Genomic DNA, 14260 nt, shown 5'->3' on the forward strand with positions numbered 1-14260 from the left:
CATCCTTTATTCATATTCTAATGTTATACTTAAAAATAATCCATTTTTTTGTAGGCTACAAACTGGACCAGTGAGATTCCCCTATAAACCAAATCTTCTAATGCTAATAAATTAGTTACGTTTTGAACATCTGGGGAATGACATTCGAGGGAACCTGGCTCCTGTCCTCTTCCCCTGGAGGAATATCACTGAAGTGAGAGCCTCTTTGATGAAAAGATGGGGCTGTTTTTGCTGTGGAGGACTGGTATTCTTCCTTTAGTCAGAAGTGAACCTGGTTGGGGAGGCTTTTTAGGGATCTAGGTTGGCCCAGGGTGGGTAGAACTACTGTAAATTTTATATATTTTTCTCTTTTATGATTTTTTTTTACATTGAACCCATTTATGTATTACTTGCTTTGCCAAAATACTAACAAAACCTAAAAAATGGAAAACTTCCAGATCTCACACAAGTATTCCTTAATGTTTATATTGTGACTGGTTAAGAACTAATTTTTACATCTCTGACTGTTGTAAATAAACATGATGCATTGACATTTATGGCTCATTTTTAGAGAAGTCTTATATAACCAGCATTATTTAAAATATTTGCATTTTACTCAGGGTATTTTAACAAGGGCTAAGATGAGTAGTAGGTAAGGTTGATAATCTTTACTAGAATTTCTGTTTTGTTCAGTTTGCTTTCTACTTGGAAAATCTGCTCTGTATTGCAAACCCATTGTATTTTATAGTATAGTGTTCATTGTACTACAAAAAAAAATCATCCTAGTTTTAAGCTAACTACAGTGATAACTAGTCTGTGCTAGTAGAATAATTTATTATTACTTTTTAAATTACCTGCTCTGTCTGATACCTGCAACCACTCAAAATCATCATTTTGGCTTAGAGCTTCTGGAAATCATGTGAAAGCTGGTATTTCAAATAATACTGTATGCCTCTGAATCATATTGTCATGTTTAAAAGTGAGAGCTGCTTGCACACCCTTGGCAGACCATATGTGTCACTGTGAGTGTCAGAAATACTTGCATGAGCTCATTTTCACAAGCAGAGGGGAAAATGTAACATTTCTATTGATGGTACAATTTAGACATTCTACAACATTCAGGCCATTTGAATTCTTCAAAATGGCATGTTAAAATGTTGAGTATTTTTTATTACGTTCCAATAATTGATGAAAACTGTGATTTAATACATGTATTTTTATATTGTTGTATGGATTAATTGTTAATTCAGCATTTAATGGCTAACTTAAATATGGTGATTGGGAAAGAAACTTAAAGTTGACATTTCTTTTACCTAAAGGTATTACAGTCTGAAAGATTTCAGAAAATGTATTAAGCAGAAAGCGTGTGACATCTTTTAGATTGCTTGTCTAAACTAGAGAGATTAAATATGATAAAGTGCAACTTCGAGTATCTTTACCTTTGCATATTTAAAGTGATATTTTAGAGGTACAATAATGTGGTGTTTGGTCATTGTAAGTAAGCTTTTTTTGTGCTATGTCCTTTAGAGTAAAAATTCGTGATTTTTTTTCTGAATTACATAAATGCTTTTATTTTATTTTGTATAATGACTGCCTTTTAGACCTGAATAAGTCACTTTAAAACCTTGGCCTATGAACTTTGCCTTACCAATCATGAATCTAGATGAATGCTATCTAGTTCTTGGTTCAGTTTTACCTATTTTTATTTTTGGTTCACTGCTTGCTTGAGCATAGCTGGGATTTGTAGCCCATTTTCTAGGCTTATTGCAATCTCACTGTGGTATTTTATAGAAGCTATTACATCTGATAGGCTAGCTTCATGGTATTGATGATACATGGCTTAACCATAGTAAAAGCTGCCTTCCCTCTCTAAATTGTAAAAAGGTGATTAAGTTTCACTTGATGGAGAAATACTATATATGTGTGTTTATCATGGAACAAGTGCATTAGGCCATAAACTGTTTTCCTGGTCTACATTTTTTTGTATTCAAATTTTACTGAAGACAATGGGCTCCTTCAGGTTTTCTTTCTTTCAATCCTGAATTGTCCTTGTTTGGATTTTTAAGTACTGTAATCTTTTTTTTTTTCAATAAAATATCTGACTTGGACAAGAAAGGTAAGAGTTCCAATTTGTGCTGGTATTTTTAAATTCTTCTGCTAAGTTTTGTTGTTGTTGTTGTTCTCATGCTGTCCGTATTGTATGTAACAGTCTAGTCTTAAAAATCATAATCTCACAAAATAGTCATATTTAAACAGTACCCATGACATCCAGAAATAAGAATTAAATTTAATTCCTCAGACTTTCACACTGGAAAGCCAGATTGCTTTGAAGAGAGATTAATTTTCTGAGCAAAGGCAGACACATGTAGCTACACCCATGAAACAGAATGGCAGCGAGAGGTTTCTTTCTCTTATGCAGATGAGTGGTGACTGCACAGCTAGTCATGACCTCTGACAGAAATGACTGAAGAGTCTTTCACTGAAATATTAATGGGAACATTCTTGGGGGAAAAGTTTTCAATTGGATTGTTCATTATTCACCATAGTTATGTTCTCTAAAGTCGCCCTGAACACTAATTAGCAAATACTGAACCATTGCTCCTAAGGGAAATACCAGGTTAGGTTCCTGTGAGCCTCCGGTCATGACATTTTTATCAGTCGATCAATACATAACCTTGTTTTACGTATCTTTGTGTCTAGAAACACCTTACTTAATATATATAGTTGATTCATTAACATTGAACTCATGACCAACAGCACTATAACCCATGCCTGAACAAGCTGATCTAATGCGTGTATTTCTCCTCAAGGCACGTCATGGCCTTCTTGTGCTTAGGAACCCATGTCAGCACTTCAGCCCTGTGCTTGGGGTTCATTTAAAACAATGAATTGCAAAAAACACAAAATTGAAAAATGGGGCACCAAATAAACCACAAAAACAACACTTGTGTACAGAGTTAGAGCTGAAACAGGAATGGGTACTGTTGTCTTTTTTTACCTCAGTGGGGAATGCACGCATGCACCAGGGGACAAATTTTTCAGTGCTCCTGAATGACCCTAGAAGTGCTACAAGAACTGACTTGAGAGTGGGGCGTCTGGCTGGCTCAGTCGGTGGAGCGTGCGACTCTTAATCTTGGGGGTGTAAGTTCGAGCCCCACGTTGGGTAGAGAGATGACTTAAAAATAAAATTTTAAAAAAGAGAATTGATTTGGGGCTACAGATATATGTTAGTGAGTAGGCAAATTTGTACATGTAGAACTCTCAAATGGTAATGAGGATTGACTCTATTTAGTTTTGTCAAGGACAAAGTGGTATTACAGAAAAGTTAGAGGTTTTGGAGTCTGAACTTGGTGAATCCCCACTCTGGTTCTTCTTTTTACTTTTAAAGACAAATTGAACCTCATCTTCTCTTTCTGTTAAATAGAGACAATATTTAATTTGCGGAAGTGTTGTCAGGATTAAATGAGGTTATTTGTACATCATAGGTCCAGAACAATTTCGTCGCATAATATATATTTAATAAATGATAGTTACTGTTGTTATTATTAGGTATACTAAATACAGAATCTCATGATTTAGAGGACATTTGTATTATGGGTCAAAATGCAAAATATTTTAAACTTTTCATACTTTATATATGATATGCCTTTATATTTAATATTTAAAGTACTTTATATTGCAACCTTTGAGCCAGCCTTTGTCTTTAATAGTCTGTGAAGAATAATTTCAGGTGAATTTTAGATCAACAGCCACTGCATTAAATCTCAAACCCTAATTGCAGATTAAAAAACTGTTCTAAATAACTCTCCCTAACTAAGTTTCAATCATTAGGCCATTCATTTGCAGAAAGACTTATACTGTTTAGGAGGTTTTGGACCAGAGTTACATGATTTTTAAAAATAATTTGCCCATATACATGACGGGCGAATGTAGTAACAGTTTTGAGAATTTAATGTTGAAAGAAATAACTATTGCTGTACTTCTGTTAGATTAAAGCACTGATTTATTGGAGCCCTGCTAACAAGCCTCTAATATTTACCTCTTTTAGGAGAATTAAGCAAATGAAAATTAATTCTGAGGAATATTCTGAGACCATTATCCAGAAGATGCAGGGTGAATCTCCTGTATTTCCAGAATTTTTTCATCAAGTACAATTCAGAGTGAATAATCCTCAGAATAATGATCCATCAGAGATATATATTTTGGGATATAGCATTAATAAAGTGAATTCAATTACCCTGACTTAGGCATAGCATTTCAGTTAGCCAAGGTATCCTACCCCTGAGCATCTTAATTAATCATTGTTCTCTATAGACAAGAGATTTTTGAAAAAAAAAGTTTTTAAACTGATGGTCTTAGAACAGGTGTTACATTTTTTTTTTTTTTTTTTACATTTTTCTAAGTTAGCATTCAAATTGAGTGGTTATTGAAAGATCAGGAAATAAATGACTCCATTTAAAATATAGTACCTAAAATCCAATATTAATATTACATAAGGAATTGTACCTAAAGGTTGTAAGGTTCTGTTTAAAAATCTTATCATCATTTCAGTCCAGCTTTTTGTATAGATGAAATGAGAACAAGTATAGTGGTGATGGTGGTGGTTATTCTGTCAAAGAAAATGAATCTGATTTAAGGGACTATTTATTTACATGTGTTTCTCAATTTAAATATCTGAAAAAAATGTGAACATCAACCCTTAATCTAAATTGTCATGCTGTACAAGTAAGCATACTGTTATATCCACCCTCAAAATAATTTATATCTGTTTAGAATCTTGAGTCATTTCATTGTGTAAGAGAAGGGAATATTGTATATATTTTCTTTCTCTGAAGTATATCATGGAAGACCAAACCAGATTTCATGAGTGGCATATTGATAATGGTAATGGTTCTATAATGATTTACTCTGTCTTGCTCAACCTCTGTTTTATTGTTTCTTAGGATCCTAGAGTGGGAATATTTAGTCTGATTTACAGCCTTTTACAACAGAAGGGCCCTTTTAAATGGATTTGATTTAAATAGGGGAACTACATAAACTTTTCTCTTAGGCTAGTCTAAGAAATTTTATAATAGAAAACAAATCTAAAATGATTTTGTGTGTCCTCAACTGTAATCTGACCATGTGCTAACTATCTGATATTTTTCAGTGGAATTCAATAACTAAATGCTTAATTATACTCTCTGTGAATTGATATTTGTTTATATCCTTAAAGCATTTTTGGCTACTTTGCAGAATCCAAGAAGAATATATATTTAGAATTTTCTTATTCTAAATATATATCACATATATTCTAATCTGTTACTATGTTTGTTAATAATTTAGTTTTTATCTTATCTCAAAGTCAGCTTGAGATCCAGATTTCATGCTGGAAATTAATACTTTATTTCTTAGAACTTATTTTGAGATAAAGTAGATTTTGTATCATACGGAAGTACTGCTTAGTAGAATTGTAATAAATATTTCTTCTACAGAAGACATTTTGATAGTGTCTCTTGTTTGATTTAAAATTCTCTATTTTGGTGTCATTATTCACTTTACATTTTACATATAAATTTAATACCTATAATTGATATTTGAAAATTTGAATCTAATAGTTTTTCATTCTGTTCCACTAAAAGTAGTATCAATATTAATATTGGTATTTAGTCATTGTATTACACTTTATTAAAAGTGGAATATATATATATTTGATAGTATATATATGTTATATTATTCATTCAACAAGTATTTGAATGCTTATTCTTTTGTCCATATTTAGCTTTTAAAATCCTTTAGGAAAGAATACATAAACATGTTCAATCTTGGTATTTTAATAATGCCAAATTTGACCACTTACACTTTTTATCTACCTATTTAAAATATTTGTCCCTGCTTTTCTGATTACTTACCACTAGATTTGGCCTGGTTTCTTATATTGTCATTTGGGTTTGTGATACTCCAGAAATACTGGAACCTAGCAAAGAGAGTGTTAGTAATGACTTACAATGATGCTTACTATGTGCCAGACACTTTTCTAAATTATAGTTATATATTTTAATTCATTTAGTCCTATTAACATTTACAACTTAAACACTTTCAAATTTGTTTTTCCTTTGCTATGCCAAAATTAATGAAATCTGGAAGTTTCTTCACTCTGTTGTCATGTTGCTGAGAAATATAAATAAATTTTCTTCATAAAATAGTCTTCATTCCTGGTTACCAAATGCAATTGGAAGTGTGAGTTATTTTGAAAAATCTGCAGCATTCTTTGCTATCTTGAAGAATGAGCACAATCAAGTTGTGTGCCATAATAAAAATGATAATTAAAATGTTTTACTGTTTTCCATCGGATTAATAACTGGAACCAAATCCTCCATTCCAGTCCTTTTCTTTGTTTCTCAGGTAGTATATAGTACCTTGTTCTTGATCTTTAACATCGTCCAATTCTGGTCTGCTTTCTTGCTGTGTTTCTGTTTTCTCTGCTTACCCTCCATGGTCCCTCATTATCTCTCCAAGTCCGTACAGTGTATCTAGGAGCTGTCACATGTCTGTTTCAACCATGATGATAGCCTCTGTATTTCTCTTGCACTGCTCTTTTCCTACCCCCCCCCTTTTTTTTTTTTAAGATTTTATTCATTCATTTGAGAGAGAGTGAGAGAGCACAAGAGGGGGCAGGGTCAGAGGGAGAAGCAGACTCCCCGCTGAGCAGGGAGCCCAATGCTGGACTCAATCCCGTTCTCTGGGGTCATGACCCGGGTTGAAGGCAGCCGCTTAACCAACTGAGCCACCCGGATGTCCCTTTCCTACCCCTTTTTAATGGAACTTGGGTAGACTTCATACAGGAGGAAGATTTGTTAGCTGGGACTTCAGGTGTGAGTTAGCTTACCAACTCACTGGGGAGGGAATTGGCAGACAGGAATGGATGGGCAAGGCTTAAGTTTAAAACCACATGGAATATTCAGGAAACTGAATCCAGTGTTGCTGAAGTATATATAAGATATGCTTGTGTAGAGGAGTGTATGGTAGACAGGGTTTGTTTGGTGAGGTAGACTGGAATTAGATCATTTCAGACTCTGTTCCACTAAAAGTAGTATCAATATTAATATTGATATTTAGTCTCATTGTATTACACTTTATTAAAAGTGGAATAGATACATATTTGATAGTACAGATATGTTATAATATAATATAATATAATACAATATGCATTCCATGGGAATGCATGCAAACTGATGTAATCTCTTGGGGGGGAGGGATGGTTAAGGTAATCAGATTTGTCTTGAGAGATCACATGAATAGCAGTATAGAGGGTACATTGGGTGGTTTTAAGATTAGGGATCTACGGTCTGTCCCTGTCCCCTAGTAGATGGGATCCAGGGTAGACTGAACCGCTATATTTTATTGGACTCAATAATCTGATTGACTTTTGAGTAGTATCCATTAATGCAAAATATATTTATTGAGTCTCTACTGTGTGCTAGATACTGTTCTAGGCCTTGGGGGTTAAAGTAGCAAGGCAGAAAGGTTCCAGGAACTTATATTTTAATCAGTAAAAATAAGCTTGGTTGGGGGAGGAGGGTGAGTAAGTAAATAGAAATGGCCATGGAGAAGATTCAACAGGGTGATGTGACACAATTACAGAACATGAAGGTGATTGGAGGTAATATGATTTGCAGGCTGGAATAATTTTCAGCCTTGGCTAATCTAGTGCTTTCTTCTCATCCCTCTTATAACAACCTGGGATAAGAAACAAGAGTGTGCATTCCTGAAACCCGTTTATTCAAGAAGTTGGTGTAGGTCCTAGAGGTTTCTGCTGTTTCCTGACCAGACTGAATGGCAGTTTTTAAATGTCACTGTAGGTAGGCATATACATTACAAAAGAATGTCATTTTTGTTTACAAAGAACAATAGTACTATTGATGCTTTTGAATTTTTTTTATTAAAAGAAAGTTTACAGGTGCCAAATATTTATATAGTGTTTGGTTTTCTTCTTTGGTTTTAATCGTGATGTCTGTTTTGAGATTTAATATTGTGATGTAGTAGTTCTGCCTTTGTGGCCACTTAAATATCGTGCACGGCAATAGTCTTTCTATTACGTTTTTAAAAATACATGAACTGCCACGCTTTCTTTTTTAAAATCTTTTTTCATTTTGCCATTTGTGCGTAAGTTCTTAGGTTATCATGTTGTTAGTAAAGAAAAATGGCTTGTTTAAAGATTGAGGTTTTTTTTGAATCTCCTTAAAAGCAAACATTTGAGGTTTTTAGAAAGTGTCAGGATTATGTTTATCATTTTAAATTACTCTCTTGTATCCTGAGAAACCTTTGAAATAATGTTCTAAAATGTTTTTTCTTTAGAAATTAAGACTGCTGATTGGTAACCCTTTGATTCCACAGATGGAGACTCAATACCCCTCCTTCCTTGTTGCTCTTTAAAATGGTGGTGACATTGCTGGAGTCCCCATTAGTTTTGTTCTTTCTTTTTCTCTCTTTCTTTCTTTTCTTTCTTTCTTTCTTTCTTTTCTTTCTTTCTTTCCATATATCTTTTAGTCAGAATCGGAGAATCAGAAATGTTGCAAACATTTCACTTTCTTCAAAGCTTCAACTTTGGTTTTCTGCCTTTTATGTTGCTGATAGAATTAATTCTGATGGTCTATAAAACTCAGTTTTCTAATTTGCCTTCAGCTATGTCAGATATCTAATATCAGAAAAATTCAAAATCAATGATGGGTAGAACACTTCCAAAAAAAATATTTAACAAGCGGGGCACCTGGGTGGCTCAGTCGGTTAAGCGTCTGCCTTCAGCTCAGGTCATGATCCCAGGGTCCTGGGATCGAGCCCCGCATCGGGCTCCCTGCTCCGCGGGAAGCCTGCTTCTCCCTCTCCCACTCCCCCTACTTGTGTTCCCTCTCTCGCTGTGTCTCTCTCTGTCAAATAAATAAATAAAATCTTTAAAAAAAAAAAAAATATTTAACAAGCGCTTTCTATATTGAAGTCACCTGCAAATCCTCCAACTGAAGGTCAATTTGAACAACTGAGAATTCACAAAGAAGTCATATAAATAAAAGGGGTTCCCTGTACAACAGTTAGAAAATGCCAAGCAGTTATTTGTTGCCTGTCATGCAGGCAACAGGATTCTGATAAACCAGAGATGCAGGCCAAAAGTATTTATAAATATTTTAAGCCAGTAAAACCTATAAAATGTTTGTTGTTAAATGACAGTTGTCTAAAACATTGACCAGTGCTTCTTGAGGAAATAAAGTAGAAGTTTCATCATCTCTTTGGATACAAAAGAAGCGATGACTTGGGGCACCTGGGTGGCTCAGATGGTTGAGCGTCTGACTTCGGCTCAGGTCATGATCCCAGGATCCTTGGATCGAGTCCCGCATCGGGCTCCCTGCTCAGCGGGGAGCCTTCTTCTCCCTCTGCTTCTCTCTCTCTGTCTCTCATGAATAAATAAATAAAATCTTTAAAAAAAAAAAAAAAGAAGCGATGACTTGAGCCATCCCCAATATAGCATCTTCCTCTTAGAACTTCGTATTTAAATCTGGTCATTGGTTATAGACAGTTCACCATTATAGCATTGCAGGTGCATTTATCTTTAGGTTACAGTAGAATTGTAGTAATATTTAATAGCATGCACTTGGTCTTTTTGAGGACTTTCAGATTTGTATAGATTTTGAAGTCTGTAGTCTAAAAGTACTTCTTTAGAATCTACAGTCTTTAAAAAGTAAACAATTATTACTTAGGCTTCCTCCCATTCCATTTCATTTACTTGTGTTTTTGATAGACTTTTCTAATTTTTTGATCCACAAAAACATTTTATAAGAGTGTCTTATATCAGGGCGCCTGGGTGGCTCAGTTGGTTAAGTGACTGCCTTCGACTCAGGTCATGATCCTGGAGTCCCTGGATCGAGTCCCGCATCGGGCTCCCTGCTCCACAGGGAGTCTGCTTCTCCCTCTGACCCTCCCCCCTCTCATGTGCTCTCTCTCATTCTCTCTCTCTCAAATAAATAAATAAAATCTTTAAAAAAAAAAAAAACAGTGTCTTATATCATTTGTTGGATGAATAAATAAGTATGTTTCATCTGACTCAGAAACTCAGTGTCTTGCCTGTGTGTTTTCAGCCACACATTTCTTGGTTCAGTTGTACACACAGGCTAGTGATGTCTTTGTTGTGGGAAAGGCCAGGAATACAAAAATGAGTAAGATATGCCTGTAGCCTCAGTACCTTACAGTTTGGTTAATAAAAATTAACTGGGAAAGAGACAGAGAGGGGAGACCTAACATTGGTTAAGGGAAGCGTTGATCCCTAGTGGTTTTTCATTCTTCAATTCAAATTTTAGTTTATGTGTTCTCTTTATTCCTTCACTCTTTCCACATCTAGACATGTCTGAATCTTATTTCTTTATCTCTCCTGTTAGCCCCTTCATTTCAGTGCCTTAGGGTAGTTACTCATAACCTTACATTTTGATAACACATTAGGTTTGTCCCTGGTCTGTCTTCTAGTTTTCCTTCCCCTGATCCGTATCACATGTAACTCCAAATACACATTTTTAAAACATGGTTAAGCCCAAGCCAAAAAATAGTTTTCACTGCCTTAATCATAAAATCTAGGTTTGTTCCTTTTACCTTCACCGCTCACCTAGGAACTGTAACACTTCACTCCTTCCCAGATGGTCTTACGTTCTCAACGCGCCCACGCCTCCTTCAGCTTTCCCCTGATCAGCCACATCCATTCATACTATAGCTTTGCTCATAGCAGTACGTCCCTCTCCTTACTGTTAGATTCATACCCTTCAAGGAACAGTTCACATTCTTCACCTTTTCTTCAAAACCTCCAACTCTTCACATTTGAGAGACCATTCCATCTTCTGAAGTGGCATTGCCCCTCCTGTCTCTGTTTTATTCTTTATTCTTCTGCTTATGTTTGCATTATACCCGGTAAGTACATTTAGCAGCCCCGTGACGGGAATCCAGCTCAGGCACATAGGATGTGCTTAATAATTTTGAGAATGTTGGTAGAGATTACTGGTCTGTTTTTTAGGGAGTTTTCCACCACTAGTTATGAAGCCAGTTCAATCTTAAGTAACATCCTTTCCTACCAAGAGTAGTGTCTAAATTCTTCATTGTTTTTATGTTGTCCTTTTATGTATGTATTTTATGATGTGATGGCAGGATGGGATTTCATTTAACAAAGCATTAAAGAAAAGCTGATTCGATGCCTAGTGTGCAGATGCAGGGCTTGTGTACCTTTTGGTTGGAGAATCCTTAAATGTTGCTACAATAGGGACTTCCCTTGGAAATAATCTCCTACTAAGTAATCTCCCTCAAGGGTGGTGGGTGGGACAGTGATGAGTCCACTGGCCAGCATTCTAATTGCAAAGCAGAGGACAGGGAGCATTCAATGTGCTGACTTTCACTGAATTCCCCCTGACCTAGTAAAGGTATATCATGTCACCATCAGTATGGCCCCTTTCAAGTTGAACATTTTTATTTTTTTTATTTTTTTAAATTTTATTTTATGTTAATTCAATTAATTAACATAGAATATATTATTAGTTTCAGAGGTAGAGTTTAGTTGCATATGTGAACACCTAGTGTTCATTATAGTTTAACATATTTAAATGATAAATTTTGAGCTTCTGTGCTATAGGGTAGCAGTAGTAATATGATAAGACTGTGGCTAAGGATTGGAATCAGGGGATCAACTTTTTTTTTTTTTTCCTTAATAGACTCCCTGTTTCGGAGGTATCTGGCACCTCCAATTTCTGAAACTTTCTGGAGTCTTCTGCTTTAGTCAACTTGCTTTTTGTTGCCACCCTCTCCCCACCCGCCTTGCACTAAAGAAAGCTGAACAGCCAGGCACACACCCATTTGATTTTCAGGTATAATTTTGTTGAAGTACCTCGGTTGATGGTATCTTCTTTCCTATTCTCTTTGCCCTAGTGGAATTTTAACTTTTTATTCTTTCATGTCATTTTAGTAGGGCTTTGGGAGAGAACTAAAATAAATGTATGATCAGTCGGTTGTGGGTCCTGGGAAATCTCACCTAGTGTCCTTTTATTGTAATTTTCATTTTTATAAAAAAGTAATAGATGCACAGGTTTTAAAAGTCAACCAGGACAAAAAAATATCCAGTGGAAGGTCTTTGTGCTACACCCCATTCCTCCCATGCCCATCTGTGCAAAGACAGCATCTGTTCTTCTGCATCTCGGTTTTTACACCTTAAAAAGTCAGAGCGGTGCCCGGGCGGCTCAGTTGGTTAAGCATCCAGCTCTTGGTTTCAGCTCCGGTCATGATCTCAGGGTTCTGGGGTCAAGCCCCACATCAGGCTCCACACTTAGTGAGGCGTCTGCTTGAAATTCTCTCCCTCCTCCATCTCTGCCCCCGTCTTTCTTTCTCTTTCTCTAAAATAAAATAAATCTTCAAAAAAAAGTCAGATTGTAAATTATACTTTTTTTTCATTCATTTGTTTGAACAGCTGCATAATATTTCATGTTAGTATATTGATAAATAATTTATTTCTCATATCAGCTTTTATGTAACTAATATTAAAGGACAAATATTTTATTGCTATTAATTATATTACCTCACATTTATTGAGTTCTTACTATTTGCCAGGTGGTGTTTTAATCTCTTTATGTATGTTAATTCATTTAATGTTGAAAAAAAGCCTACTGAGGTAAATATTCTCCTCTCTTATAAACCAGGAAGCAGGGACAAATGGCTTAAATGACTTGTTTAAGGCCACAGCTAGTAATTGGTAGTGTCAGGATGTAAACTCTGACCCCATGGCCAGCTCCCCAGGGACTTAGCCATCAAGCCATACAGCCTCCCCTTCAAGGGTAAAAAATATATTTACACTTAGTTTTTAATTTCTCAAAAAATGTCTGGGCCTAATGGCCTAGAAATAATAACATTTCAGTCAGGTAGTTTGGTCACGTTCATGAATATAATGGGCAGATTGTTCTTGAGTTCTGTTGATTAAGTTGAATGTGTTGAATTGGTTATCTGTTTTGTTTTTCAATGTAATAGTTTGCATCATATAAATATGCTGTCCGTTCCTTCTGTCAACTCTTCCACTTCTTATATGTTTTCTCTCCTGTCCTTTGATTTATTTAACCTGTTGATTTAACTTACTAGGTCTTTGCTGACATTTAAAACTTTTCTTTTTTTATGGATTCACAGATTTTCAAAGCATTGGCTTCTTTAAGAAGGATCAGAGTTAGGTCTGAATTCCAACCCTTTTACAAACAAAAATTTTCAGGAATTATACTCTCTTCTGTATTTTTAGCTGAAACTACAGTGATATGACTTGAAAATACCATGGGACTTGAAACTTAAATTTCTTGTCAGCTTATAAAAGTTGTGCTCTTCAAAATTTGATTGGGTTCTCATTTCAAGGAAAGAGTCAAGAATTTTTGTCATCAAATTCTTAATTCACCCTTTTAAATTGTTGCTGATTGTATTGAATAAATAATTTGATTCTTGCTGCAAATTTGGTATTAGCCTTCTTCATATTTATTAGTATCACAACTTTTCCCTAATCTACTTCGCAGATAGCTTCATAAAATACTAGTACATGTCCAGCCTTTGGAGTTGACTGTTTATAGGAAATACCATGTAATCTAACTCTTCCTTGATGAAACAAAATCTTAGAGTCATCCTGTTTCCTCAACAAATAATTGCATGTATTATATATATTACTAACACATTATTGTATATATTCTGTCTTATGTTTGTAATTGAAATGCCTTTATATCCATTGGAATGCTCCTCGAGGTGCTGGCTGTCTAGCTGACTGGATGAGTTCTCTCCTCCTATTTTTCCCAACAGATAACTTCCAGCTCCCCAGCTCCATGGTGTAGCACTGTGAAGGGCAAGAAGGGCAAAGCAGACACTTTATATATGAGAAGGGGCTTTTCCACAAACACACACACACATACTTTCTTTTTAGATTATCTTATTGCTGGTCGGTAATCCTTGATTTCATTTAGACACTAGGACATACACTGTTTTCACAACAGTCATAATCATAAACTTTGTTAAAAGTGAATTAAGATATGAATATGTATGAAGAAATTAGATGTTCTCACCATGAATATATGGCATCAATGTGTCTTGAGTGAATTACAGACTTTACTCATTTCTGGGCCATTTGTTTTATATATAGATTAAATATAGATAATTACTCGTTTGACAGGTTACTTTATTACTTTGATAGATCTCAAAGTACTGCATGCAGTTACAGTGTGACTGTTGTAATAATTTGGATTTGCTAATAACCAAAATTAACATT

General features: G+C 35.1%; 1 protein-coding gene across 6 annotated transcripts in view; it reads left to right on the plus strand.

The window, feature by feature from the left end:
* GPATCH2 (G-patch domain containing 2) overlaps nucleotides 1-14260 on the plus strand; it is a 210993-nt gene that overhangs the window by 20724 nt on the left and 176009 nt on the right. The window contains exon 6 of one of the 6 annotated variants that reach the window (XM_035010124.1): nucleotides 55-5217. The exons of the other annotated variants lie outside the window; for them this stretch is intronic. Within the exon in view, the coding sequence (XP_034866015.1) occupies nucleotides 55-87 (33 nt within the window). The 3' untranslated portion in view covers nucleotides 88-5217. Of the gene's footprint in view, nucleotides 1-54; nucleotides 5218-14260 lie in introns of those variants that run through there. 6 annotated transcript variants of the gene reach the window in all.

The sequence above is a fragment of the Mirounga leonina genome, unplaced genomic scaffold (assembly GCF_011800145.1).
Source record: "Mirounga leonina isolate KUSES-001 unplaced genomic scaffold, KU_Mleo_1.0 Mir_154, whole genome shotgun sequence".
In the NCBI taxonomy this organism is placed as follows: Eukaryota; Metazoa; Chordata; class Mammalia; order Carnivora; family Phocidae; genus Mirounga; species Mirounga leonina.